This window comes from Hordeum vulgare, chromosome 2H, assembly GCF_904849725.1.
Source record: "Hordeum vulgare subsp. vulgare chromosome 2H, MorexV3_pseudomolecules_assembly, whole genome shotgun sequence".
NCBI classification, from domain to species: Eukaryota; Viridiplantae; Streptophyta; class Magnoliopsida; order Poales; family Poaceae; genus Hordeum; species Hordeum vulgare.
The window spans coordinates 650,874,327-650,901,867 of NC_058519.1; the positions used below are offsets into that span (position 1 = coordinate 650,874,327).

A 27,541-nucleotide genomic window follows, 5' to 3' on the forward strand; every position below is an offset into this window, starting at 1 on the left:
GGCCTTAGAAATGACAGCAAAGCAAGGAAAGGTCAAAAACGAAAAGTTGTTGTGCCCCAAACGAAATTTGATTGGCTCGTAGAAATAACAGCAAAGAAAGGAAAGACCCAAAATTAGAAGTTATTGTGCCCAAACGAACCATTTCCTTCGCACAGTCCCTCCAAAAAACCGCTCTAAAGAAACACAGTTTACCTGAGTCTTAAAATTTATAATAAAAATGGAGGTGCGGGGAATCGAACCCCGTGCCTCTCGCATGCGAAGCGAGCGCTCTACCATATGAGCTACACCCCCGAACTGGTTCCTTCTTAGAGCTGACTCTTTTTATTGCAAAGAGGAATACATACTGGAAATCAGTACGATGCCTTTGGTCCATGCAGAAATGAGAACGTCGACTCTCAGTTTTTGGTACCATCCATGGACAGAGCGTTTATCCCTTTCAGTTGGCTTTTTCTAATGCAACGGTTGGCCCCCGGTTTGTTTTAATTATAAGTTCCTACAAGAAGACAACCAAAAAAAATTAAAAAAATGAAAACAGAGTAAAAAACAGATCATGGAGTACAAGGTAGTCCTCTAATGAAACTTTTAAAAAAACTTACATTTAGAAACGAAGTGAGTATCTAGCATAGAGTCGTGAGAAAGACAGGGGGATGCAAATGTATAAATGGCACCGACTGAATAAACACAGTACTGTATCCCCAAGCTAGTAGCCTCTAAAGGACGACACACGCGCTGCCTTCACTTCACTTTGTGAACCAGAGTCAGATAGTGAGTGCTAAAACCGTAGAGTCATCACTGCCTAATGAGGCCCTCCCTTCTCTGAAGCTTGTCTGCAAATGTCTCCATCCCGGAGTATGCCCAAAGGATCCAGATATATGAGAGGTACTCCACACCCGTTCCGAGTGCCTCTGCATGCAAGTATCCTCGGGAGCGCCCGGCAGAAAAGCATAGCATCTCCACCCACACGCCTTGGATCACCTTCCACATCCTGGTCTGACCTCCACCATCTCCAAGATCATCGCACAAGCACAATAATATTTTAGCTAGCCGCCAAGCATTGTGAACAATTGAGTTGTTGTTGGTCATACAAAGGTTGGGATTGACAGGTTCATCCTGGCCGGGGTGGATAACAGACTCAGACTCGGCGTCGAATATCTCCATTACTCGCAGTGTAAATCCCCTCTCGTCCCTTGGCGTCTTGTCATCCTGTAGGAGTTGATGGAGTTCATCGCAGGCGCCCGATAACAAATTCCTTCTGCTACCTGGCATTAGCATCTCAGGATTTTCAAACAACAGATGCATCATGTAGTTGGACATTACTTTGCACTGGCGGGCACATTCTAGATCATCAGGAGATATGGCCACACGGTGAAAACATAAATCTGTGGCCAGGTGCCAGAGAATAATGCTCTCGTCAAATGGCATCTGTATGCTCCAATCCAGTCGTTCGGGACATGCATTCATAGCTAGCGTCCAGTCGCCCCTGCTATCATTAAACTTCCTGTAACAGCTCGCGTCACGTATGTACTGCAGCCACCCTGATCGAACATGCCCACGAACCAATTCTGTAATGTCCCTGCACGAAGAATAGTTAGGCTTCATGTGCCAAAAGTATTCGTCCACCAACTCCTTGCATCCTAAACACGCCGCAATACGCGTCAACCTGGAGTGCCCTTTGTTATGGGCCACTAATCCAATCAGGTTATGCTGGAGAATTTTGCCAGAGAACTTGTCCTGGAAAGCTGAGCGTAAACCAGTGTAAACTAGCTCCAGCACAAGGGTGCCGTACAGTAACACAAATGTAACCCAGGTATCTTCAGTACCGCTGTAGGTTTCCTTGTGGCTGTCTGTGTGTACCAGCGAGATGACTGCAATTAACGTTGCATAAGTTATAAGGATTTCTGTCCACCGACGGAGGATGAGCAGTGGTGTAGCATTCTTGAAATCAAGGCGGGCTGTTCTATCATCTTTGGTGTACAGAAAACTGGTCATAGCAGATAACATGCCTTCTATTGTAAGATAGGCAGATTCGTTGTCAAGCGACCACAAGTGTCTCATGATTTTAAGACGATCAATATATTGACATGAAAAGTCTAGAAATAGCTGGTACGGTAGCCTTGGGAGGACTACTCTTCTGTGCGGTGTGCATTGCCGGATGCCTGCTTCTTCTTCTTGTTCAAGGTCTAGGCCCTGAACAACAACCTGCGGTTCAACAAATCCGGATCCGGGCACGAAACCTCTTCCATCTTGTACATATTCCTCAATCGATGCGATATTTTTAGTGTCAAATTCATCCCTCTTCCATTTTGGTTGTCCGTGTCCGTATGTACGCCGGCGGATGCAGACGGTGACCCACTTGGGCAACGAGCTGGCCTTTCGTAGGGCATTAAAGCTACTGCCCTTAAGATTCAGGGCCTTCTGGAAGGATCTGATAATCACCAGGATGAAAAGCAAAATTGTTGCAGCCAACAACCTTTTGTCATCTGACGACCATGATTTGTAAAACACGTAGAGTGCGACCGTGACCTGGAGGGACCGTGGATGCTCCAATTAATAAGATAAGATGGACAAAAAATTATAAATAAATTCTACATGCATACTTAGAACATCTCCAGTGGCTTGTGCAAATTTAATAGTCGAAATCTTTATATGGACAATGGTCTAAAAAAATTTGAATTTAGAAAACCTCTGTTTTCTAAATTTGATAGTCTATATTTCCAACGGCTCTATTTGCAACGACTCTATTTCCAGGTCTATATATACCACCCCTCCCATCTCTCATCCACCAATCCTGGTCATTCCTTTCCCGAATTCCTCTGTCCTCTCTCACACAACAGAATGATGAGTGAAAACATTGCTTCTGTGAATATGCTCATGAATTCGTCGTCGTCTTCATCCGACGACGACGAACTCATTCTTGTAGCATTCGCAGAGCGCAAGGAGGAAGAGCAGGGGAACCGTCGACGCCATGGTGGTTCCAAGCATGGACGTCAGATGATCAATCGAGGAAGAGATGCGGGATTTGTTCTACTCTGGAATGACTACTTCAATGAAAATCCTCGCTATCCCGAAAACTTATTTCGACGAAGGTCCGTAATTAGCACATTACTCTATGTTTGCCTATTTTCCACCTTCCTATCTAATTATAGATTTTACGCACAGGTTTAGGATGTCTCGAAATTTGTTTAACCGCATAATTGAAACTATACTTCAACATGATTACCTTCTAAACAATTAAATCTTGAACCAAGTGGTTAGCTTGGTAAGCTATCAACAAAAAATTACAATAAAATTAAATCTTGAAGCACCTAATAACACTTCTACTGAAATTCGGCAATACTTCTGCTATCATTAACACATCTATTTGTGTTTCTTAAAAAAAGCCACTATTGAAAATCATGAATTTCAGTAATGTAAGAGCATCTACTGCCGGACCTCTCAAAACTGGCATCAAACCCCCGGTCACAAAAAATCGATCTAGATTGGCGTCTTAAACGAGTGTCAAACGTCCGGGCTGACCGATACCCCTCATATCCAACCTAAATATGGGACGGACATGGGGCACCCGAGCACGTCCGCCACATCCGCCTGATGATGGAGTCTCGCGCAGACTTGCCCGAAACCAGGCGGTACGACGGACACTTCCTTCATCGTCGTAGTGTGAACGCCGCTCCGCCTCATAGCACGATGCCAAATCCAGCTATTTAAGTCGACCGGTGTCCCCAAGCCCTAGCCCAAGGAACTCCTCCCTCTGTGCACCGCCATCAGAGCTCGTCTGTTTCCTCTCTTACGCTCTCCGACAACGTCATGCCCCCCTCCTGCCGCCACTTATTAATGTTAGAGCGTCGGCTACAGCTCCTTGAGCAGGTCCGCGCAAGGCGCGAAGCCCGGATCGTCACAGGGCTACCTCCAAATGTAGTTGATCCGGAGGAGGAGGAGGAGGGGGGCCGGAGGAAGACATGGGGGATGCTGGTAATTCGGATCTGCGTGCGGTGCAGGAGGCCATCCTCAACTCCATCCGCTCGGAGTCGGTTGCGGAGGCCAGACGTCGTCGTTGACAGGAGATGAAGGCGGAGCAGGATGCGGCGGAGGCGCATATGCTCGCTAACCAGGATGAGCTCAATGAGCCGGAGCTCTCCCACGCGCCTGACACTGACGTCGTGGACATTCTCGACGAAGAAAACTAGGATAGTACACAAGATTTTCTTTTGCATGCTTTGTATGAATATAGGGATTCAAATATGAGAAACTCAAATGTGAATGATCAGATTTGAGGATTGATCGGTCAGTATCGCGGACGCATCTGTCTGTGTCCGGACGTATCCGCTGACGTTTGAGGACCTGGATTAGCAAACCGTGGTTGTAGATGCTCTAAGGCCATGGCAGGGGATGATCCTCCCTTCTTCATGTGGTTCATCAAGAAAATAGGCTAACGATACTCCCTCCATTCCTTTTGTTAGGTGATTTTTTTCCGCATGAGAATCAAGACCATAGTTCCAAGTAACTTAGGACTCTAGTGCCCCGTGTAATAACAATGGTTAGAGGAGTTATCATGAGAAAATAATTAATGGTCCACCCAATTTGGGAGGGGTATAATTGACATCTGTTGTGGTAGAAGAAGGAAAGTACATCTAACACTTTGCAAGTTACCCACAAAACAAATGCATCTAATTAGAAAGAATGGATACAGTAAACTTTAATGCATCTAGTTGCCCCATTTTAAGATATCATTATTAGGGTTCATAGTGTCTCTCCTTCGCCCCCGCGTCGCGACGGGGAGGCGACCTAATCCCGCCGCCGCCAAGCCCCCCTCCCCACTCTCCTCCTCCCTCGCCACCACCGTCACAGTGCGCGATCAGGCAAAGCCCCAGTCAGCATCGGTGGCAGCGGCGGTCGATTGTCCCCTTATGCAAAGGTTGGCGCGGGCCGGTTCTTCGGGTGATGGCTTGATGATGCCGGGTGTCACGGCGTGTTCGTCCACCGATGCTTTGTGTTTGGTGTGACAGAGATGTTGCGGACGACATGTCATGAGGCTGGAGCCCGGCAGAGCGGCGATGTGGTGATGGTGGGTCACCGCCGGTAGCTTGCTGATCTAGCGCCTGTCTCCCAAGACGCAGAGCCATCGGGGCGATCTGGGCTTGGATACCCGATCTCGCCTTTGGGATTAGATCTGGGTGTGTCGGGTCCCGTCAGGGCAAGCTATGGTGGTTTGGCTGTGTCCTTCGGCCACCCCGGCGACGTAGAGTTGGGCACTAGTATATGCCGCCATTGATGGTGTTCCTGCTGAGAGTGGTCTTGCGGTGTCGGTGCATGTGAGGCTTCAAAATAATAGCATCGGTCCTAGGGTTCCTCTTACGTCAAGATGAAGATCTACGTGACGCATGTCCTCCTGATCTGGCCGGAGTGTCAGGTTTTAGAAGTCTCTGCTCGCAAACTCCCATGGGCGTGTTATGCCTGGCGATTGCTGGATTGGGTGGGATTTGGTCGTGGCCATTGGTCCTAAGGAGGGAGCGGAGCGAATCTCTGCTATGTGTTTCCATCAGGAGCTATGTTTTGCTCCATGGTGAAGTCAGAGTCGGAAAATTTCATGGAAGCCTAGGTTGGAGGACTAGTAATGGTGATTGGAACCTATGAGTTGAGGAACTTGCTTAGAGTTTCAGAATTTGTAGCAGTGGTATGTAAGTGGGGGTGATAGCAGAGGTAAAGTTCAAGGTCTTACTTTTCAGGGTGAAAATCCAAGGCGTGGCCTTAATTGTTTGTGTCTGGCAATGGCCTCGTTGAAGGCATTGTTTTCAGAGCGGGACTATCTTCAGGGTGAAAACCAAGATCTACGATCGGATGACGACGGTGCTTGTGCAGTGCTTCCTTCTTTGAGGCATCACTTTTAGAGAACTTGGACTTCAGGTGTTGTTTTAGTGGTGGTTGTACTGTTGCTGCAAGGATTGGAACTCTGTAGCATGGCTTTTTTAGCTTCTTCTTCTTTTGGTTGTGTGCATCTGTAATGCCATTAGGGTATTACGTTATTGCACATGCTAAGTGTAAATGGTATCTTCGCGATATTAATATATTCCTTTTATGGATAAAAGAGTCTTCTGTAAGAGCAACTCTAACAAATCCCCAAAAAATCCTTAACTCCCAATAAAATGATCATCTAAACCATCCTGAAATCCTTTGAACTCCTATTTTTTTGGGAGCTCCCCAAAACAGCCCCCTCCCTAAAAGTTGGGAGGCCGAGCTCCCACCCAACGCAGAAAATTGGATGAAACGACATTCTTGTTTCCTATTGCGCCCAAAATCAAAATCATTGTCGACCACTCTCCAAAAACCACCGATTGCCTCCCCTGCATCGCCTGTGTTGCCGTAGTGCCTACAGGCAAGTGGTGCTACCCATCATGAGTGACACCGTTGAACAACCTCGAGACACCGTCGGTGGCAAGGTGCATCTACATGACCTTTGGACTCCCTACGATGTTGCCAACACAACTCAAAAAAGGGAGGATCTCAATGGAAAAGTAAAGGATGGTGCGCTCCACAGAAGAACAACGACGGGATGTAGCCCCCTCCCGCTCCTCCTCTGCCTTCGGAGATCACCACAACCACTCCTCTCCCAGTGCAACAAGGACCATCATCCAATGTTGACAAGGTGAATGACAACTCGGGTGCCCGTGAGGTGTTTGCTAAAATTCCCACAGTGTGAAGTTATTCCTTCTCTTGCTTTTTTAGTTTTTTTTCCTTTGTGTTTGAGGTTTAATTTATGCATTTTGACATTCTAGTGTGCCAAAGCAGCGAGAAGGACTCGACGTTTTTTTGCGGGAAAGAACCCGACTCAATGTTGAATGATGATAATATTAGAATAGTTGGCTTTGTCTTCTCAATGGGAAATGCGAGTCCCAAAGTGGAGGAACAATATGCGGCAATGTGTTATGCATGAATGAATGTCTCTTGATGTGGTGGCACCTATCAAACCAAAGGCACATTTTGGAGGCGTATTGCATTGTGAAGGTTGAGTGCAACCTAACTCAAGATGCACTCTCACACTGTTTGAGCTAAATTCATGATTATTGCAACCGACGGTCAAGTTGTGTTTGTCTAGCGGACGACATGCATCCAAGGGGTGTGTCAGTTAATGAGCTTGAGACCTATATCCAAGCACTATACGAGGGAAGGAACAAAATAATTGTAAACATGTCCTTTTTATGTTGCATTGTTAGATTATTCAGTGGGGAATTGAGAAGTGTACAAGGAAAGGAGCAAGAGGAATGTCAACAAGCCCTTTACTATGTTGCATTTTTGGGTATTCACAAGTGAAATGAGAAGTGGGTGAAGAGGAGTTGAGAAAACAACACTAAAGCAGACAAGATTGAACATTTATTAATTTTGAGGAGGAAGGTGAGAGTGATGATAATGAGATGGGATAATTTACACTCCTAGCTTGAGGCGAGAGGAGGGGAAAATGAATGGTGCATAGGGTGAAATGACAAACAAGGATGGAGTTGGTGGCCGAGCTAAACCAATAGGAGGCCAACCACACATCCAGATCCAAGATGAAGAATGCCACCACATAACAAAGACCAGCGGGAAAAGAAGTACCCCTCCATCCCAAAATAAGTGTCTCAGCTTTGTAACAACTTTAGTACAAAGTTGAGACACTTATTTTGAGACAGAAGAAATAGATCGTAGCACAAGAAGCCACCACCATATGCCCCAGCCAAGCATGATAAAACCAAACATGCTTCCGTGTACCCCAGACGATGCCTTCAGGAAGGGATGCAATGACTACCCGATACCGTCGTCCACAAGGTGATATAGATATTTCAAGGCAAGGAGGAGGGAGGGAAGGGACCTCCACAAGGCCTCAGAGAAGGGAGCCGACACCTTGTCAATGGCGTCGTCATCTTTGTCGCCTCCACCAACGACCAATGGTTTCCCCAGTCCACTACCAATCCCAACCATCCGTCCACAAAACTAACCAAGAGAGCGCACACCAGGAGGGAAGGGTTGAGGTATTTATCTAAAGCAGGAACACCGACCGACGAGGCACCCCATCCCACTATGGTACAAGTCCACCGCAACCTCGCCGTCCACATGATGGAAGTCATGAAACATCACCCACGACCATCCCTCGTCGAAGAGAAGACATCGTCCGCTCTGTCTGGAGCTGTCGCCATCCTAGGCCATGCCGGCGAGACCTGACGACCAGAGCAGACAAAGTCGACCCCTTTACCGATACACACAAACGAGGCATGTACCCAATGCCAGCACATGTCGAAGGTGACTGCGACGGTCGACGGGGCTCCACCGCACGACGGGGAGGAACAGGAAGTCCGACTTTGAAGTCGCATCCAGTGAAGTTGCGAGGGCACAATGATGGCACCCGGTGTTGGATGAGGATCCCTTTGGGAAAGGAGCGCGCACGGGTAAGCCCCGTTGTAGCGTACCAACTCACTAGCTTGCCCGACGGTGGTGATGAGGGGAGGGAAGGCACATGGGAGGGAGGTGGCAATGCCTAGCTATGGTTACATGCCTATGTCGCCCGAGAGCGAATGAGGGGGGAGTATTTAGAATGATGAAGAAGTATAATATGGAAGTACATCTGCTACTACTTATGAATCCAAATGGTATTAGTCATTTAATCACATTTATCCAACATTGTCCATTGATGTGTTGATTGCATCATGGAAAAAATGGAAACATGATTAATTAGAATTAATTTTGCAAGTGGCATTAATTGTATTAAAGCAGTTAATCTTGTAAATAATATAACTGCACATGTAATCTTCATAGCGACATATCTTGATTTATTTTCTCCACTCAATCATATCAGGCCGTAAACTATTCGATGAATAAAATGGGTGGCGAAACTGTGTTCAATCACCAATAAACACCCGATCCATGTCATGAACTGCAAGGCTACAAGATGCCTTCACAGTGTACCAATAACACCTGGCCAAGCCACCCAGCTGGTGGCGCATCCGGACTTAGCACATCGAGCTAGAACGAACAATTGGAAGCAACATCAATGATGATGACACCCAATCCCCCTCCCGGTCCCATTTCCTTCCACTCCACTCCGCCCCTTCTTCCCTTGCTTTGCATCAGCACCTTGGTCATCATTGTGGTACGTCTCCGGTCGCAACAGATGCATCGTCGGCCGTCCGCAACCAGCACTAACGCGCCCGCTCGCCTCTACGACGATGTTGTCCACCCTGGAGCCATTTTTACCCAAATACACTTCACCCTCCTATCGACGACCTTCATGGCGGACACCATGCTTGGTAGGTGTTTGGTCAAATGTCACTGAACTTACTTTCAAACGCTATGTCAGTTTTTAGAGTACAAAGGATGGCGAGTCACTTGACCATGGAGGATGAGTTGTTGTGTGATGCATGGTTGGCCGAATGCGTGAATTTCGTAAGTAGGAGGGGGTGGCGTTCTCGCATCAAGTACATGAATCGTTTGACGTACGAAAGCACATTACATCCTACGACATGTACATCATTCAATAATGCAATGTGAGGTCGTTATGGTGCGCAATCGAGACCAATGTCGCTAAGTTTTCTAATGTGGTTCGTCAGCTAGAGTCAAGGTGGCCATTGCACGTGGCAAAAGGTGAGATCGTAACTTTTGTTTTCCCTTGCTTAACTTGTTGATTGATTCATTCACTCAATATTGGTCTACATATTATGTAGCCTGCACGCGTCGTCGCGATGTATCACAGGATAGAAGGACATCCATTCATGTACACACATTGTTAGATGAAGCTAAACTGGAAGTATGTGTGAGAGGCATTATCCGTTGATGGAAAGCTTGTTAGACTTACTGTTAGTCTAGTCGAATTTGAGCCAATGTTGTAATAGACTTAATTTATATGCTATGTATGAATGGTTTATGCTATTTTCTATCTGAAATTTGATGAATATCAACATGTTTGCATGAATTTAATCTAGTTAGTTCAAATACGGATTGACGGGTCCATATACACAGATGTTGAAGAAAATTTTATACTTTAATGAATATCAGCATGTTTTTAACGTGTGGTTGGATGGTTAGAGGGACCGTGGTATCCCCACCCCATCAGGGTTCAAGTCCTGGTGCTTGCATTATTCCTGGATTTATTTCAGGATTTCCGCCGATACGCTTTCAGTGAAAGGTGACGTTTCCGTCGACGATGATGCGCCTACTGTGTTTAAAAATTAGCATGTTTGCATGAATTTTATCTAGTTAGTTCAAACATGGATTAACGAGTTCACGCACACAGATGCGAAAGAAAATTCTATGAGTTGCCGTTGGAAATGACCTTATGTTGCATTGCACTGAGAAGTGAGAAGCTGAAACCAAAGTGCATGTCACATCCTAATCACGGCCACATTGCATAGCTCAGATTCTCAAAATGGCAAATCTTAGGCAAATTTTGTGTAGCGCCAAGGAATGGTGGGATGGCAACGTAAAACTCCCAGCATACTTCCGCCAAACACCTTCCTTCAATTGCGTGTTAGTAAAATAAGAATCAATTGAGCTCACTAATGCGCACCTTCCGTTCACATGCGCGCCTTCCGTTCAATTGTGTGTGAGTAAAATAATTAATTAAGCTCACTTATATACATCTTCCGCTAAACACCTTTCGTTCACATGCACATCTTCCGTCAGAAACTTTCACGACTAAAAGTAGTTTCGGCCAAAGCAAAAAAAGTGCCTCGATATTCATCACATGTGTGATATATTAGATATGCGTTCATACGTCTTGTGTGTCATAATCAGGAGACAACTCACATAGTAATGTGTGAGCGAATGTTAGAACTGTCCATACGTACGAGCGCAACTACTTCATGCTACACGTCTAACAACTACTACTCGTCCTCATTCTGCATATGTGGCACGAAGCAAATCTACCCATACGTTTTAGCACGGCTACATTAGTTATCCGTGAGATGACACTTTAGTTACCCCGAGGAATGTCAACTTTAGTTACTCGGGATGGCAAATGTAGTTGTAAAACCATGACAACTTTTATGTTTTGGTAAACTATAGTTCCCATGTCTAATTAACGACAGTTGCCGCATTTAATCAGATCATAGTTGTCATGTGTGATTAATTACTTGTCCTATGTGATCAAAGAATAGTTGCTATGTGTGATTAGCTAGTTGCCACGTGTGGTCCAATCATAGTTGTCATGTATGGTTAATCATAGTTGTCACATGTCTTTATCTAGTTGTTACGCACGCGCAATTGTAGTTGCCATCTAGCAACGAATCATAGTTGTCATGTGTGTTTACCTAGTTATCACATACGCACAACTCCAGTCGACATACGTCCGTCGTGTGGACGAAGAGCAGTTCACCCACACGCGTGAGGACTAAATGTTGACTGTATGGGTAGAAAGTGGTTCATCCACACAGTGCAGTTGGCAACCGCATGCTATGGTTCATGAGAGCGAACTCTCCAATGTCCACACACACGATGATGTCGACACGGCACACAAAATTCATAAACCGTTGTCAAGATACGAACAAAACAAATTCAACATATATCGTTACGTGTGGGCGTTATCATTTGGTGAAAAAATTAGCCCCAAGTAGTCGTCATCTGGATGGAGATAGGACACGTGGTGACTTTTAGTTCGTCATGTAGATGTCCAGACACCCGTAACACCCTCCCCCCCTCCCTCCTCCTCCCTGTTTGTCTTCAGTATATCTGTAAAACATGATCTAAGCCGTTCGACGGATCGATACATGATCATATTCGATGACAAACTGCGTTTAAACAACACTTGTAGACGCTTGCGGAAGATTTGACGTTCCGCCTTGAAGATGCAAGGGGGCAAATGCAAGGGATACATATATGACGAAATGGAAATTTAATGTTCCTGTGAGGCTATGACTAAACGAAAAGTGGCGCTAGAATTAGTTTGCACTGACCTTAGAGAGAGAGAGTTAGGATGTGCCGCCTCCACTGCTCGTTGTCTTCAATCTTGTAGCTGGTTATGGCGACTTGTCCGCCGAGGTGCATTACCAGGATCGGCGCCCATAGCAGCTCCAAATCGCGGCTGCCACGCGCGTAGCTGCAGCGCGGCCCACCTTTTTGGCGGTTGAAGAGCGTGGCGAGGACGAAGATGGCCAGAGCGTCGCTGCCGAGGTGCGCCAGCCGGAACGAAGCTTTGAGCCATGGCGGGAGATGGAACTTACGAGCGCGGGCAGATAATACGAGCAAGTATTGGGCGCTGAGGCTGGCTAGGACGAGGATGCGCAGCTGCCACTCTTCCCACCACTGCGCCATCTTGCGCTCTGCCTATCCGTGTGCGTGTGTGTGTTTGCAAGCAACGCAGTTACTGGCTTCTCTCTTAGCTATATTGCTCGTGATTAGGCACAGCGCCGTCGACTAAGTTTCATGTGCCAACCGCATATACTTCATTTGTTTGACTTTGAGAACATGGGCGCCAGACAAGCCTCACATGTTTAACGCCTGATCCAGCTCTAATCTCGCAGCTTGATCCATTTCAATTACACTCGCATCGCATGTGTAGATAAGCACACTTGGGACTGAACAAATGCTAGTAATTGGAGTATTTAGCACGACTCGATCGGTCTCTCAAAATATTACTAGTGACTCAGACCCACGACCCACACATATAAACACATCTAATCTCGCAACTTGCTTAATTTCAAATCCATCTGATGTCCATAAAAAAGGAAATTCATCTGATGTCGAGGTCGACATCAATAAACTAGCATGAGGATCTAGGTCAACTTGTTGCCAGGTCCTTAAAGCCATTCATCCGTATAGATAATCGCCTCCTGGGCTTCGTCTAGAACACACACATATTTAGCACGACTTGAGCAACATGACTCGGTTGGTCTTGAGAAATAGAATGGGATGATTCAGACCAGCAAAGTTAATCTCGATGATGTTTTTTGTCACGTAGCTCGTGCTATTATATTCGTCACACGACCTGTCCTCACAAATACGATTATATATGCTTTTTTTTAACGCCCAAGAGGGTCTTGCCAAGCCTTGATTATTTCAGATCCGATTTTTCTTTTGGCAAGGAAACAACGGAAACAAAAAAAATTACGGGCTGACAAAATGGAGCGGGGTTTGTAGGCCGAAGGACCAGGTGGTATTGTGATTAACAGGCTCCAAAATAATAAAGCAGGCACCAACAGAAGGAAGACTGGATCCTTCCATTATTCATTGCTCCCCCTCCTTCCTTGGCTGAAGAAGATTTTCTTCTGAAAGCTCATGAGCTGGTATGCCGCAGTTCATCGTGCCCACCTGCTGCAGAGAAGCTATAGGAGTGGGATCAGGAATGCCAGGTTGATCAGAGCTGGGAGCAGGATCAGGGATCATCACTGGAACTGGGAAGTGTAGCGAACTTGCGTTGGCGACTGTCAGAAGGCTGGTTCTCTTCAAAGCATATTGTTCTGGCTGCTCCTCCTAACCTCAGAAGTGACAACTGGAGTTGGGACTTTAGCTTTGCGTCCACGCTTCTTTGAGGCAGCAGAACCCACTCCCACAGGAGAAGAAATAGCAGAACAAGTCTGAATTCCAACAACCGGAGCCACCATCGGGTCAGCTGGGTCAGACAGTTCAACGAGTGCACCATCATCAGAAAATTCAGACATCTGGGCCGATTGCAAGACAGAACTGTACTGCAACTGAAGATTGTCAACCACTCAAGAGCAGGGAGTGTCCTCAAAACATAACTCGCGAGCCACATTCCTGGAGGGAAAAGGATTGTTGAACTCGTTGACCATCACCTCCTTTGATCCCAGGAACTCGATCAGCCTGAGAGAGGCACCCACAAACTGCAGCTTTCTATCAAACCAAGGAAGAGCTGGCCTCTGGTTGGCCTGAAACACTGCAAGAGCCATCTGAAAAGCAGCCGGAACTTCCTCAAAAACCTTCACCATCAGATCAGGGGGGCACACCACAACATCTGGGACCAAACAGGAGTTGGGTTTGCAGAGTAGTTTGTCTGTTTTCTATTTGACTCTATTGGTGCCGATATGTCCATTTATTTATTTATTTTTTTGTCTTTTTTCGGATTATTTATGTTTGGTTGTGTGCATCCTTTTTTTTGAACTTCTTGTTGTGTGGGTCCTGATTATGCAGAGACCGGATGTTGTCCATCATGAATTGTACCCATTTGATGCTATATTTTGAGTTAACAAAAACACCTTTTATCTTAAAAAAAAAGATGCGAGAGCAGAGTTTTCTGATAGCGGTTAGTAGTATTTCCTTTTCTCCGAAACGTTTGGTTTATTTTATCAGTACGGGCTATACATTCAAAGCTTATTGCCACGATTCGGGCATTCGTCACCGCAAAATTTAGTTCCCTGACAGGATGCAACAGATCAACTGTCAAACAAAATATTTTGAATCTATAACATTGAGATTGCTCCATGAGCACCATATAATAATAATACTACGTATTAAGTTTGGCAGATGAAGTGCAACCCTTGCTGAACGTGGAACAGAGAATACACATTAGCCCTAATAAAAAGGGCCAGTGCAATGAAGTCTGGAGCCAGCATAACCAAAAGCCATTCTAAAATAGGTAACCAAAAAGCTCAACAAGTACCCCTTCCGTAAAGAAATATAGGAGAGTTTAGATGACTAAAGTAGTGATCTAAATGCTCTAATATTTCTTTACAGAGGGAGTAGGTCTCAATCTCAGGCAGGCATACCACAAGAATATTTATCTGCCTGCATAATGTTTTCAAAAGGATATTTGCAGCATGCTTGTTTCAAGAACCTTTATCAGCAGACTCCAACCGCCAACTGTCGGTTATTTATCATCTGCCCTTTGATACATAAGAGGCTATACCTTTAAGAATACAACTAGCACACCCCATCGAACTTGCGCAATCGATGATCAATCAGCTATACAAATCTTGAGTGCCAGATCAAATAATGGCCCTGAATGAACTACTTCCTAGAGATGCCAGGAATGCTTATCAAGTAAACTACGTTTGGCATATAGGCTACTAATACATAATACGCATTTCTGACACTCGCAACATTATGCTGTTGCAGATCTATTGTTATCAGGATCTTCTATATTCAAAGCTTGGAGCAGCTTCGGCCATGATTCGGGGATTCCTCCAGGTAAATTGAACTCCAAGAGTTTCCCCCGAGCTCTGTAGAAATCCTCCACTGGTTCACACTGCAAAGATGACAGCTTGCTTAAAAAGGATAACACCCATACCAGGGTCATACACTCAGAACAGAGCTATGATCGAATATATAGAGGAAATATTCATAGCCTATACCAGTGAGGGGGAATATTACCATACGAGTTGCATCATATAATTTCAAGTTTGGAAGATGAAATGTGCTCATTGCTGAATTTGGAACAACAAATACACATAAATTCAAGAGCCAATTGGCTAAACAGTAGTAAATATTTATCATAAAAACCTCAGCAAATAAGAAAGTTCAATATGTCTCACATGTCTCGGTATTTCACACATGCAAGTTTAAGGTAACCTTTTTTGAAATATAAACGACCTAGCATCTCTTTTCTATACTGCTAAATACACTACTGATCTCATACCTAAACAAACATAGCTTCGTATGCCCTACTAGTGCAAGTTGATCGTTCAGATTCCATAAATTATAAATAAATAACAAACCAAATAAAACTTAAAAATGCAATCTAAGGTTCACTGCTACATACCAAATCATGGTAAACACGCAATCGCTCCTTTACCACCTCTTCAGTATCATCTGCTCTGGTAATCAACTTTGATTCACACTGTGGAGGAGGTAGTAGTGGAGGCATATACATTCGAGGCCCACCATTCTCACCCTCAATGTCAATGGAGGCTACATTGAAGTTTCCTCCACACTGGCTGCACTTCCTTCTGCCAACGCATTTTGCAAGCAGAGCTTCTTCTCGAAGCTTGAGATTGATCACCAAATCAATATCTGTGACTCCCTCTAGTATTTCCTAACAAACCACACAATACAGTTTAGTTTGCGAACTGTCACGCGATATGAGCGGATAAGTTTTTTCTAACAACAAAAAAACTGCACAAAATTTTGAAGACTCAGTTCATCTCAACCATAGACATGAACCAGGGTACATCAAAATTATTACTATAATCAAGTTCCACATTTGTTCTGAAACTGTATACAATTTCCATGATCCCATCCCCCGATGATAAAAGTCGAACTGAGAAGATGCAAGTATATATGTCCAGCATACTTAGAATCAGGTAAAATAACTAGCTCACCGCTTGTCTTATAGTTCTTGGAAAACCATCAAGTATGAACCCCAATTCACCCTTTCCTTCTCCCTCCTCAAGGCGCTTTGACAGCAGATTTATGATGATCTCATCCGACACCAGTTTTCCATGATTCACAATCTCAGAAAGCTGGAAACGAAGCAGATATAAGACAAGACGTGGTAAAAAAAGTAAAACAGAGTCAAACTAGTTGGTGTTACGCTGATTTGGCTTTCCATAATAGATCATGTTCCATGCTAACTACTCCCTCTGTACCTAAATAATTGTAGTTGGGCAGAACTAGACTAGTTCTGCCCAACTACAATTATTTAGGTACAGAGGGAGTAGTAGAAACCAATTCAACATTGTTATTCAGAAACTGTACACAACCTCCAGGTTAGTCTTATTTGGGCCTTGTCATCAACCATTCGTGCCTCTGCTACTGGAAGTGTAGCGGCACAAAACTAAACGGTCATAGTACAAGGGTTCGAGCAATCTATCCTAAGCTGCAGGCATCGACCGAGCGAGTTGCACATCCTTGCACTCAGGTTTCATATAAACAGCTCTAATGGATTATCTTGAAGGCTTCGCAATCCTGTGAGTGTTTTCAGACCGAGTTAACCATCATGACTGTTGCCGATTCGGTAGCTGATGCAGGGGAATCACAATCTTGCAGGTGATCTTATCCCTAACCTTGCAGGGGATTCATAATCACAATCATAATCTTGTTACATCGATTCTTCCCCGAACCACGACGCCCGCACGGTTAACCGCAGAGGAACGAGAAGATTGACATGTAAGTATATACCTGCTTGGAGAGGGGGCCTGAGGAGGCGAGCTCGTGGCGGACGAGGTCGCCGGTGGCGATGTGGGGCACGCCGAGGAGCCGCGAGAGGCGGCCGGCGTAGGTGCCCTTGCCGACCCCGGGGCAGCCGAGGAACACCCACTGCACCCGCGCCCCGTCCTCCACCTTTCCCCTTCCGCCGGGGCCGCGCCCGGCCCAGCGCCCCGCCGCGGGCGGCCCCTTCGCCGCCGCCCCCATCGCCTCCACGGACGCCAGGCCCCTCCTCGACGCCCCAGACGCGGCGCAGGCCCGGATCGCGCGGGACATCGCCGACGACATCTCGCAACGCCGGCCTGGAGATATTTTCCGTCCGCCGGTCGCCCTTTTTCCTCGCCCCGCTGCTGCTGTCTCGCGCTCGGGTCCGAGACGACGACGACGAGGTCGCCGGGTGGTGGCCGCCTAACACGTGGTGGGCCCGGGCCGAGCGGCGGTGGGCTCACGTGCGCGAATAGGAAAGGAAAGAAATTTGAGCGGCCGGGCCGGAAAGCTCTCGGTAGGTTCCTCCGTGTGACACGTCGGGCGCCGGACGCGTCGCCGTCGGCGTCGACACGCCGGGGCGGCGACGCATGCTGTTGTTGGGTCGTGACGCGGCTGCCGTGCACTTCTCCTCCACCCGCCCGTCCGTCGGTCACAGTCGGCGCATACGGCACTATACCAACAACCAACCAACCTCCAACCAAATCACGCAGCCAAGATCCATGCACTCACGTTCAAAGAGGACAAGGAAAGAAATCACGCAAGTGGCAATTCTCTTTTGGTTCGACTGCATTTTACGTACTTCCTAGTTCACCCTAACTATAAGTATTTAGAAATAGACAAAATACAACACTTTTAAAAAGATTATGTTCAACGATTTATTTTTCTCTCTAGGCCTCATTTGGCGTTTAGAGGCGAAGTCACCCCAACCACTTTTATAGGTACATTGTTGAAAGATTTGAAATAAATTCAGAAATATGTGAGCACCAGTGTCAGTCTAGAACTTAAAGCTTGATGAGTTAAGGATACCATTGTAAATTCTTGCTTTTCGTTATGGTGCAAACAAACAACTTCCAGTACTTGATTGTTGTGTCTCGATTCCTACATGTAGGGTTCCAAATGCTATGACATTCTCTTTCCGTCCAAAAACAATACTAACTTTATACGAAATCATATACAAAATTAACGATACTTATTATGGGACAGGGGAAGTACTAATTTGGGTGTTTTTGAAATTCTGCGAACCATGGTTTTTATTATTATTAGTAGTATCTAGCAACGAGAGAGAGATTTATAAATCATTTCGATCTTGCGTTTTGCCGGTTTGGACTGCGAACTGCAATTTGCAGCACATCTGAGTTGAGCTCCAGCTGCTCTCCTTTGGTTCATGGGGTAGGGAAATAATAAGAATAGGAAAGTCAAAGAAAATGAGATGCATGTATCTCAAATTCTTTGAATATGATTAGGAATGAAGATGCTCTTTGATTCACACCATATTATTTTCTCGGTTTTGCTAAAACACATCTAGATGTGAGATAAGTATTACGCATCTAAGTCCTATAACATTGATCTTACGTGGAGATTCATGTGGGTATTTTCTTTTCCTTTTTATTTTCTTTTTTATGCTTGATTTAGTCAATTAGATGTCCAATAACTATGTTACATTTAGATGTGCTCTAGACGTATCGAATTTTTTTCCATTGAGTCCAGTCTAATGTTTATTTTTCTATGAAACGTAGAGAATAAAAGGATTTCCTTCATAGTAATGAGATTCTACTTCTACCAACTAAGGGGCTCTAAAGGTTTTTTTTTCTATAGAAATCCTATCCTACAAAATTTCTACAAGATTCGTCCAAAACAAAGGAGGCCAAGAGTTACTATATGGGCTGGTATGCATATTGGACAAGGCACATATATAATGTATGAACTTACGCTCAAAAACATATGTACGAACTACTATTTTTTTACAGTTCTGTTTTTCGTATGAACCATTTCGAGTATGAAGCATATGTTGTATGGAACAATTGCTCGACTGTATTAAAATAACAAACATCATATATGTTGCTCCTAGAAATATTAAAATGCATACCTCATAATACATAATTCAAATTCATGATATTGTAGGCATCTCAACTGGTCCATGGCTAAGGGCAAACGAAATTGGAAAAATCCAAAGGCCTTGACCTATCGTAAATTGGTATTCTTCCTAGTTCCTTCTTGAGATCGCAGATACTACATGCATCCACAAAAGCGAATTTCTTTTTTTTATTCAAGATATTTAATTTAATATTTTGAAAAATTAAAGCATGATTCCCCCTAGAGATATGTACATAAAGGGGATCTTCGGATAATAATGATGTTCAGACCTAAAGTTCACCTATACACGGATTAAGCATAAAGCCATAATATTTTATTATGCTATTGAAATTGAAGAGGGAGGGGGGGGGGGGGAGGGGGATACTGATTTAAGAGTAGTTCACTACCGCAGTTCAGAAAAGAAAGAGAATTCTAGTTAACGGTTCCAATTTATTCTGAATTTTCCAGTATGTACAAATCCACTTTTTCTTCTTTTTCATCTCAATACAAAGAAATGGGAAATATTAAAAAAAAAACTTAACCTTTGGCTAACTTTGCAAAGACATGAGAACGACGGACACTATTAGCATCAATGAAATATCCTTTCTTTTTAAATGATCAATGTAATAAGATTCTAACAAACAAAAGAAGACATGCCAAATTCATAAACTCTCATTGAAAACTTTAAGAATATTCTGGGCTTGCAAAGGAGAAAACCCAAGAATGCCAACAGCATTTCTATCATGCACAAAATACCTATCATGTTGTTCTAGCACTTGCTGTGTAAAAACAGTTGATGTATTCTAAACATGCAAGGCAAAGGGAATGTGATACGAAGATCAACAAGAATGGCGAATAAAAAGATATGTATCAATTGCAAACCTGCGTTGAAACAAGAATGCGTGAAAACAAAGCAGTCTCTAATCACCATCTCCCAGAACTAGAGCATTCAACTGAACCTAGCCACAAAGGCAGACAGGGAGAGATGTACAGAAGACAAGAGGCAGAACAGCAGATCAATACAGGATTCATGCCCACAATGAAAAAATCACACAAGATTCAGTCCCCAAATGTCACTTGTATTAAATTGATTCACTGAACATAACATAACATAGGTAACACTATAAATCAAGTGTCCAGGGTGCACAAGCACAGGCAATCAAAGGTTTCTTGATCCCAATCAAGACAAGAAAATAGAAGCTGTAAAAAAAATTGAATTCAATCCTGCGTTCTGCCGATTCGGACTGATTGACTGCACATTGATTGGCTTTGTCAATCATCAAATCAATCGGGCATGGCAGGACGCAGCTGTATCCAAGAATCATCTCTAGGTGCGGCAAATCTGGAGAGGGGCGACGATGTCGGCCATCTCCTCGGAGGCGGCGCCGACCTGGACAAGGTCGGGGACGCCTTTCCTCATCAGCAACCTCCTCCGGCATTCCTCTGCAGCGTCCATCCCAGACGAGTAGGCACCATGCACAGCGCCTGAGTGCTCCGCACTGGCCGCCTCTCCGGCGAAGTACAACACGCTCTCCACAGGCGCCGAGAACCTCTCGCAGACGTCCGACGGCTTCCCCACCAGATCGCACGAGTAGGACCCCAGCGAGTTCGGGTCTGAGCCCCACCGTGACACCAGGTATTGACTCTGCAAAATTCAAGATCGATCATCAGGTCGAAATCACCATGATCAGAATTCAGAAGTTACAGAGTGGTGGCAGAACATACGGGTTCAGTGGCATTGGGTATCATCTTCCTCAGGTGACACATGACGAGTTCAACGGCCTCCTTGTCTGAGAGCTTCTCCACATCCTGGGCAAACCGACCGGCGGCCATGAAGACAAGCACCGGGTGCCCGGTGGCCTTGTGGAGGTTCAGGAAGTAGCCGCAGGTCTTTGGCGTCGGGCCAACCATGCCCAGCACCTGGACATTGGGCCAGAAGGCCTTGTCGAAGTGCATGGCAACCTTGTTCTCTATGCCGACGCCAAGGTCGGCGATGGCAGAGCTCTTCCAGGATGGCAGCTCGGGCTCGAACTTGATTATGTTTGCCTTCAGCACACCAAGCGGCACAGTGATTATGCAGGCGTCGGCCGAGTATTGTGTGCCGTCCTCGATGGTGACCGTCACTCCCTTTTGCTGGTGTGCAATTTTCTTTACTCTGAATATGTAGCAGCAGCAAAGGTAAGTAAATGTATATCTACCAACTAAAATTAGCAGGTGTACTTGAAAGAAAATGATGATTTGACTCAGGCAGAACACAAGGACGTTTGAAAACATTACAATTTCACTCAGATAACATGTTTTAACTTAAATTTCAAATGTACTTGGCACCATCATGACAGCATAGTTTTAATAGACATGTGTGATAGAACATACTGAATTTATTCAGTGCTGAGTATATGTATGTTGGGGAAGAACAAATAATATACACACCTCTGATTCAGACGGATGTCGAGACCTTGAGCGAGAGCCTGAATTACAGGATAGTATCCATCCACCATCAGACCATGGCCACCAGTGAGAACATGTTCCTGATCCCAGTTTTTCAGAGATATTTCGTCTGCATCTGCAGCAAACCATGCCTCCAGCCGGCAGACACACCATTGCAGGATTCGATCATCTAGCCCTTGTAGCCTATAAATTGGCAACAATATCAGTCAAGTTCTTACTCAGCAGCTATCCAATTTATAAACTGTATCTTGGATAAATTATCGCACGTCAGCATGATACAAGATTTTATACATACTTGAGATCAGGTGTGCCTCTCAAGCACCATTGAGATGGCCTGTTCAAGGGGCATGTCGTGTTCCTGCTCATCACGGAGTTATACTGTTCTCCTTGAGAATTTTCTCAAATATCACGCCAACTTTAGCAGCTGTCTCCATTGGGACTGCAAGGCCGTTCTTATCAAAGAGCGAACAGCTGTAAAGGAACAAATAACAGAATGAGATGTAAGAACATGAATATACTAATAAATATGTGGAGTGGCAAAGAAAAATGTATGTAAGTTCAAGTGCTAAGGTCACCTTTCCAAATCATGGTCATACAGAACAGAGTTGTCACCACTTGTGTGGTATAATCTCAGCCCAAGATGGCCGATCAATGGTGCTAAAGAATTCTCATTACTGACACCGTGCAACCTGAAAAAAATTCAGCAACACCAGCACGAAATTAGTAAAGATTGTACAGATAAAATCTACCAAAAATTGTTCCAATCAATCAATTTATTAGGTGAAACTAACCATGAGGCTCCCATGTCGATGGGGCATCCGAAGGAGTAATCCGTATGAACACGGCCACCAATTCGATCTCTCGACTCAAGGACAGTCACCTGCTCAGACAGCATGGACAATTGGACATCATCAGTTAACACTGGCCACAAATAATCAAATTGGAGGAACAGCAGACAGATCAGGATTTGTCAGTACCTCAAAAGAGGAGTTGGAGAGGACACGAGCCGCGGCAATCCCCGAGATTCCGCCGCCGATCACGATGACAGATGGAGGCGAAGCGCACCGTCTCTCAATGGTTGGAAGCAGAAGGCCTGCAACACATCAATGCACAGGAATCAGTACGGACCGAAATTGTTCCTAATCAGCGCACATGCAAGGGAATCAAATCGGGGACGAAATCTATTCTGAGCTTGGGAACAAAATTGCAATTTTTTTTTGACTCGATTATGATCGCAATTGAGTGATTAGATCAAAAAAAAATCCTGCTCTGACCCGCTTCCCATGACCCAAAATCGCCCCTTTACGCAAGATCTAGCAGAAAACGACGAAATTGCAGGGCAGGAATCACCGTACCTCCGGTTTTGAAGCTGCTGGGATCCATGGCCGCCGTCGCGGCCGTCGACCGAGGGAAAGAAGAAGCAGAAGACGAAGATGCAGACGGAGCAGCAGCAGAGGAAGACCCCTCCGTCCGCGCGAGCGCGAGCACGAGCAGCGTACGTTTACAGGAGACTGCTGGTGCTACTAGTAATAATACGTACTAGAATTGCTACTAGCACGATTACTATTCAGATTCAGACTACGTATGGGAATCGAGATGAAGAACATGAAGACGAGGAGGCCGTCCTGGAGGCGGCTTGCGTCGGCGGAGCGGCGGAACGTGAGGCAGCTCATCACCCTGGCTCCAAACCGGCAACACCGAGTGGGATCCCCCGCTTCCTTCCTTCCTCACCGGCGCCGGCGGCGAGAAGCAAAGGTTGATCTTTCTTCTTCCGGTTGGCGGGCGGAATTGATCCGAGGATCTGTGTTGCGTGGCTTCCGGGGAAGGTGGGCGTGGCGTTATATAGAGCGGACGGAGGGGAGGGGAGGGGAGGTCGGCCGGGGCACGGACGGACGGACGGAGGCGGCTCGGAGAAGGAAACCGGTTGGATGCAGGGGTCGAGATATTTTCCTTCGCAAGGTGGGCCACCATATTTTTGGGTAGCCCCGCCCGTGCTCCTTCCTCCACGCTACATGTTTCTCTCTTTTCCTTTCTTTTTCTTTTTTAGAGAAAATGTAAGAAAAGGATTTTATTTTTATTTTTTAAAAAGAAAAAGATTTGGAATATTTTTATTCAAAACACACCAATGTACACGTATATTTTTAGAACTGTCCAACTACGGCATTTTATTCTTGTTTGGCGGAATCGGATCCAATTACGCGCCTTCTCAAAAATAAAAAAGAATTCAATTGTACAGATCAACCAAAAATTGGGACACCATGTACATACATTCACCTTTACAATGACATATATAAGTATTCTATCGCTATGAGAATCTCCGAGAGAATGAGATTGAAGCTACACTGGTGATTTTAAGGACACTGATGTCCCGTGAGGAGTCCTAGGTGAACCTAGGGAAGTAGGTCCATATGCCTACCCCCTAATGTACAACCCCATCACTAAGTCTATGACTACAATCATGCATAAAATAGGAGGGATCGTTAATTATAACGGGTGGGTGGGTTCCACCACTTAATTGGGGTGTCCATCGCAATGTAGAAATTCTTTTTTAACATCATTGATTATATAGTATATATATGCACATGCTTGCACAACCTAGTACACATGCACAATGGCAAACCACACTTATTGACAAATATAGTGTATGATATCTAGTGGGTCGAAGGTATAACCACCCTCCTAACTGAAAGGATGTGGATGCCGTCTAAAATGAAGGAGAATAGACGTATAAAGTAATTACGGTTTAGGCTTGAATAAATACCAAATAAAACTAGTTTTTAATTTGTCAAGCACACGGTCTAAATTAACTAGGCTTGTCTATGTGCATTGATAATTTATACTAAGTAAGATAAATAACTAAGTAATAGTAAGATATATAACATGAAACACTATGACTATCACAAAGTAAGTGCACATAGGAAAACCGGTTGGCTGCAGTGGTCGAGATATTTTCTTTCGCAAGGTGGCCCACAATAAAGATCAAAATCGAGCCACACATATCGACAAATATAGGGTATGATCTCTAGGGTATGATAACTATCATATATTTGTTCCTACATCTTAACTTTTTTTATCGGTGTTATGAAAGAAAACATGTTGCCTTGAAGTTTTTATAATACATTGGGAATAAATAGTCAAAGGGCAAGGAAAGTTTCTTAAATAATTAGTTAAGTGTATAATAAATTGGATAAACAAGATTATTGCAATCAAACGAAGCTGGATGCCAATGGTAGATACATATGGAATTACCATGAAGTCATGCTAGTTGTAGTGAGTTTGTTTTGTGTACCAATTATTGGTCATCCAATATGGAAATATATCATATATGGATCTCTTCTTCTCCGTGTCTGCCTATATTTTCATATATATTATATTATATCGTGTACATTAAAATTGGACGGTGTAGTAGGCATGTCACACATTAATCCATTAGATTGTCCTATCCCAGGGTCGGCGGTTCACGTTGGATCCAATATATCATGTGAACTGAGCCGAATTCCATGTCCTAAGGGCTACTATTCCCATAGAGATAATTCAGTGGCATGTCATTGATGGGGCGTCATCTTTCTCCCGTTAGACCATGTGCCTATTTATAGATTTGACCTAACCATGAAAAAAGCCAACAGGCAAGTTAGATCAACCAAATGGTGCCACCATGTCTGGAAAGATCGCCCCCAAAAAATTATAATAAATGTTTAAATTCCAATTGCTATAGAATATAAATATATTGTTTCATGAAGATTTAACTTTTGCGTCTCATATACATCTGTGTAAGTTTATACCATTATATCAACAAAATTGATGAGCGCGACAACGTATTTTCATGATTTAATCACCTTTTCATATCCTCCATCACATCACCTCCGATTCTCCATCCCGAGAAGAGATAATAGATACGTCACTGAGGGTGGTAGAGAGACAAGGGAAAACCATACCAATCTAGATGAATGCCCCTTCACTAGACATGTGAATAGTCCATAGATGTCACAATAATATAATAAGGTTAAACTTTAATAACTTGTGGTGCGGTATTTTCAAATTAACTTATGGTTACATAAATCATGTCACATAAGGTCTATTTCGTAGCTATTCATTAAACCATAAGTTCATGCACATTGCGAATAATGTGATCTTTTGCACGAAGAAAAAAGAGCACACGCTGGTAGGAAGCTATAAACTCTAGAACACCCCACCAAGTTTTTTCAATATTTAACTATAGTACGGACAGGAAATCATACACGGTATAATGCACCAAGAGTCATATTTTTGTTTCCGGAACTATGTGATACTTTTGTTCAATTACATTTAGTATAAAATTCATTGGCAAATATTTTTCTTGAGCAACTAAAACTGAATTCGTAAAAATAAAGCTTCTATAGTTGTATACAACTTTAAACAATTTGAGTTTAGCGCAAATAAATGAATTGAAACATCTTAAACACTATGTAAAAAATATGCATATTAATATATAATAAATTATTTGTCAAATTAGCTAATTGTTTTGATAAAGAAGTTTTGAAGATAGTATATTCAAAAGTAAAGATTCACATTTCACGCCAACAAGCGTTATGCTGAAATAAAAAAGTTCAATATAAAAATTAAAGGGGTCCCCCCTCTTGGAGCATTGGGGAGGTTTGGAGGGGTTTATGCCCATGTGAACCACCCCAAATCCCTGTGTGGTTGTTCGGTAAACACGGTTGCGTCCACCCAACTCCACCGGCTCCCTTAAATTTTCCCCATGCGGAAGGTTCGAGAATGACCTCGTGAAACTAGAGATACGCAGAAGACGAGGATCGCTCATAGCCTCCTCGACGAGTGCCACCGCCTACAACCTTTCTTAATACATTGTAATTATGTTTTCTAATGAACTGCTGACCATTTGCTAATCAACATCTTCTATGTTCATGTTGATTATATAATGTTATGTTTTTTCTTCACATGAACCATGTACTTGTAACTGCTTTAATGGGGTTAAGTTGCTACTTGGCATAATATGCTACCAAATACGAGTGGAATTCTATGGCATTTTTTTCTTATGAGTTGTTTGAGTTACAAATATTGAAATCCTCACACACACCCCACCCTAGGGGCTTGAAATCCCTCTTGCCAAATAAAACATTTAATGGGTGGTGGTCCAATCTGATTATGGGAGGGAGTTTGTGTGGTAAGGCAAGGCGGCTTTGCAACAACATATCCAAGTGGGTCATCCATCCAATGGAAGGTGGGCATTTTCTAGTAGTCTTGATCTGTTTTCTTGACGATGCATGTTTATTTATTCTCTATAAATATAGAAAAGATATTGATCTTCTTTTTTTAAGAAAAGATATTAGTTTCATTTAGGAACAATATTCTAGCAATCTCGTGGGTATTATGTGATAATAAATTTTTTATGGTTATGGTTGTTAAAATGTATAAAATGGTTTGTTGTGAAAATAGTAGTGAAGTGGCCCACAAATGTAAAATAGATAGTGAAATCCAGTGAGAAATGTATAAAATTAAGTAAAATAGTGTATACAATATTGTAAATTTTTAAAAAATTGTAGTAAATAGTGGCTCCGATAGTGAAAAAATATTCTGAAATTACTAAACCTTGTAATGAAAATTATACATTTCATGTAAGATTTACTAGGGGTGTAGAATAGTAAAAGTATTTGTCAAGGGGAAGTTGAATCCTCACTTATCAACATCGTACCTCTTATGTTTGGGCCATGAAAGCACATATCGGTATGACCAGAAAGGTCCATGTTTAGGCCATTGACTACCCTAAACACGTCACCCCAAGTTTCGATACAATGAGAGCTACAAGGCATTCAGAACTCCAAGATGAGAAATAGGAGACCAAGACGACGACAGCCAATCCAACCGACCAAGAACTTAATAAATAGGTATCCGCCCCAACTCACCCATTGTAGCAACATGTCTTCCGGTGGCTCACATCGTCCATCAGCATGAACTAATCACCCACAATGAAAGC

General features: G+C 44.0%; 1 protein-coding gene, 1 non-coding gene and 1 pseudogene across 3 annotated transcripts; all 3 read right to left on the reverse strand.

Annotated features, from left to right (window-relative positions):
• Nucleotides 1-218: 218 nt before the first annotated feature.
• Nucleotides 219-291, reverse strand: TRNAA-CGC. The gene has a single exon. It is a non-coding gene; the product is annotated as a tRNA-Ala (tRNA).
• A 14,387-nt stretch (nucleotides 292-14,678) lies between these two features.
• Nucleotides 14,679-18,083, reverse strand: LOC123428402 (probable adenylate kinase 6, chloroplastic). Its single transcript, XM_045112597.1, has 4 exons — nucleotides 17,032-18,083; nucleotides 16,233-16,373; nucleotides 15,674-15,946; nucleotides 14,679-15,160 (listed from the first exon to the last, which is right to left on the reverse strand). The coding sequence occupies exons 1-4, from the start codon at nucleotides 17,344-17,346 to the stop codon at nucleotides 15,017-15,019; spliced, it is 873 nt and encodes a 290-aa protein (XP_044968532.1). The 5' UTR covers nucleotides 17,347-18,083; the 3' UTR covers nucleotides 14,679-15,016.
• Nucleotides 18,084-20,177: 2,094 nt separating this feature from the next.
• LOC123428403 lies at nucleotides 20,178-23,462 on the reverse strand (annotated as a pseudogene). The gene is made up of 8 exons (XR_006622541.1): nucleotides 22,923-23,462; nucleotides 22,545-22,660; nucleotides 22,359-22,447; nucleotides 22,143-22,256; nucleotides 21,863-22,038; nucleotides 21,550-21,750; nucleotides 20,845-21,274; nucleotides 20,178-20,764 (listed from the first exon to the last, which is right to left on the reverse strand). The product of XR_006622541.1 is annotated as a polyamine oxidase 4-like (transcript).
• Between the last annotated feature and the right edge of the window lie 4,079 nt (nucleotides 23,463-27,541).

What these genes read in the sequence shown, in the direction of transcription:
- LOC123428402 (XM_045112597.1), bottom strand. Translation starts at nt 17,346, where the DNA reads ATGTCGTCGGCGATGTCCCGCGCGATCCGGGCCTGCGCCGCGTCTGGG. An exon ending in CAGGCCCCCTCTCCAAGCAG is followed by an intron (nt 16,374 to 17,031) that starts GTATATACTTAC and finishes CTTCGTTTCCAG; the next exon opens with CTTTCTGAGATTGTGAATCA. An exon ending in CAAGAACTATAAGACAAGCG is followed by an intron (nt 15,947 to 16,232) that starts GTGAGCTAGTTA and finishes GTGGTTTGTTAG; the next exon opens with GAAATACTAGAGGGAGTCAC.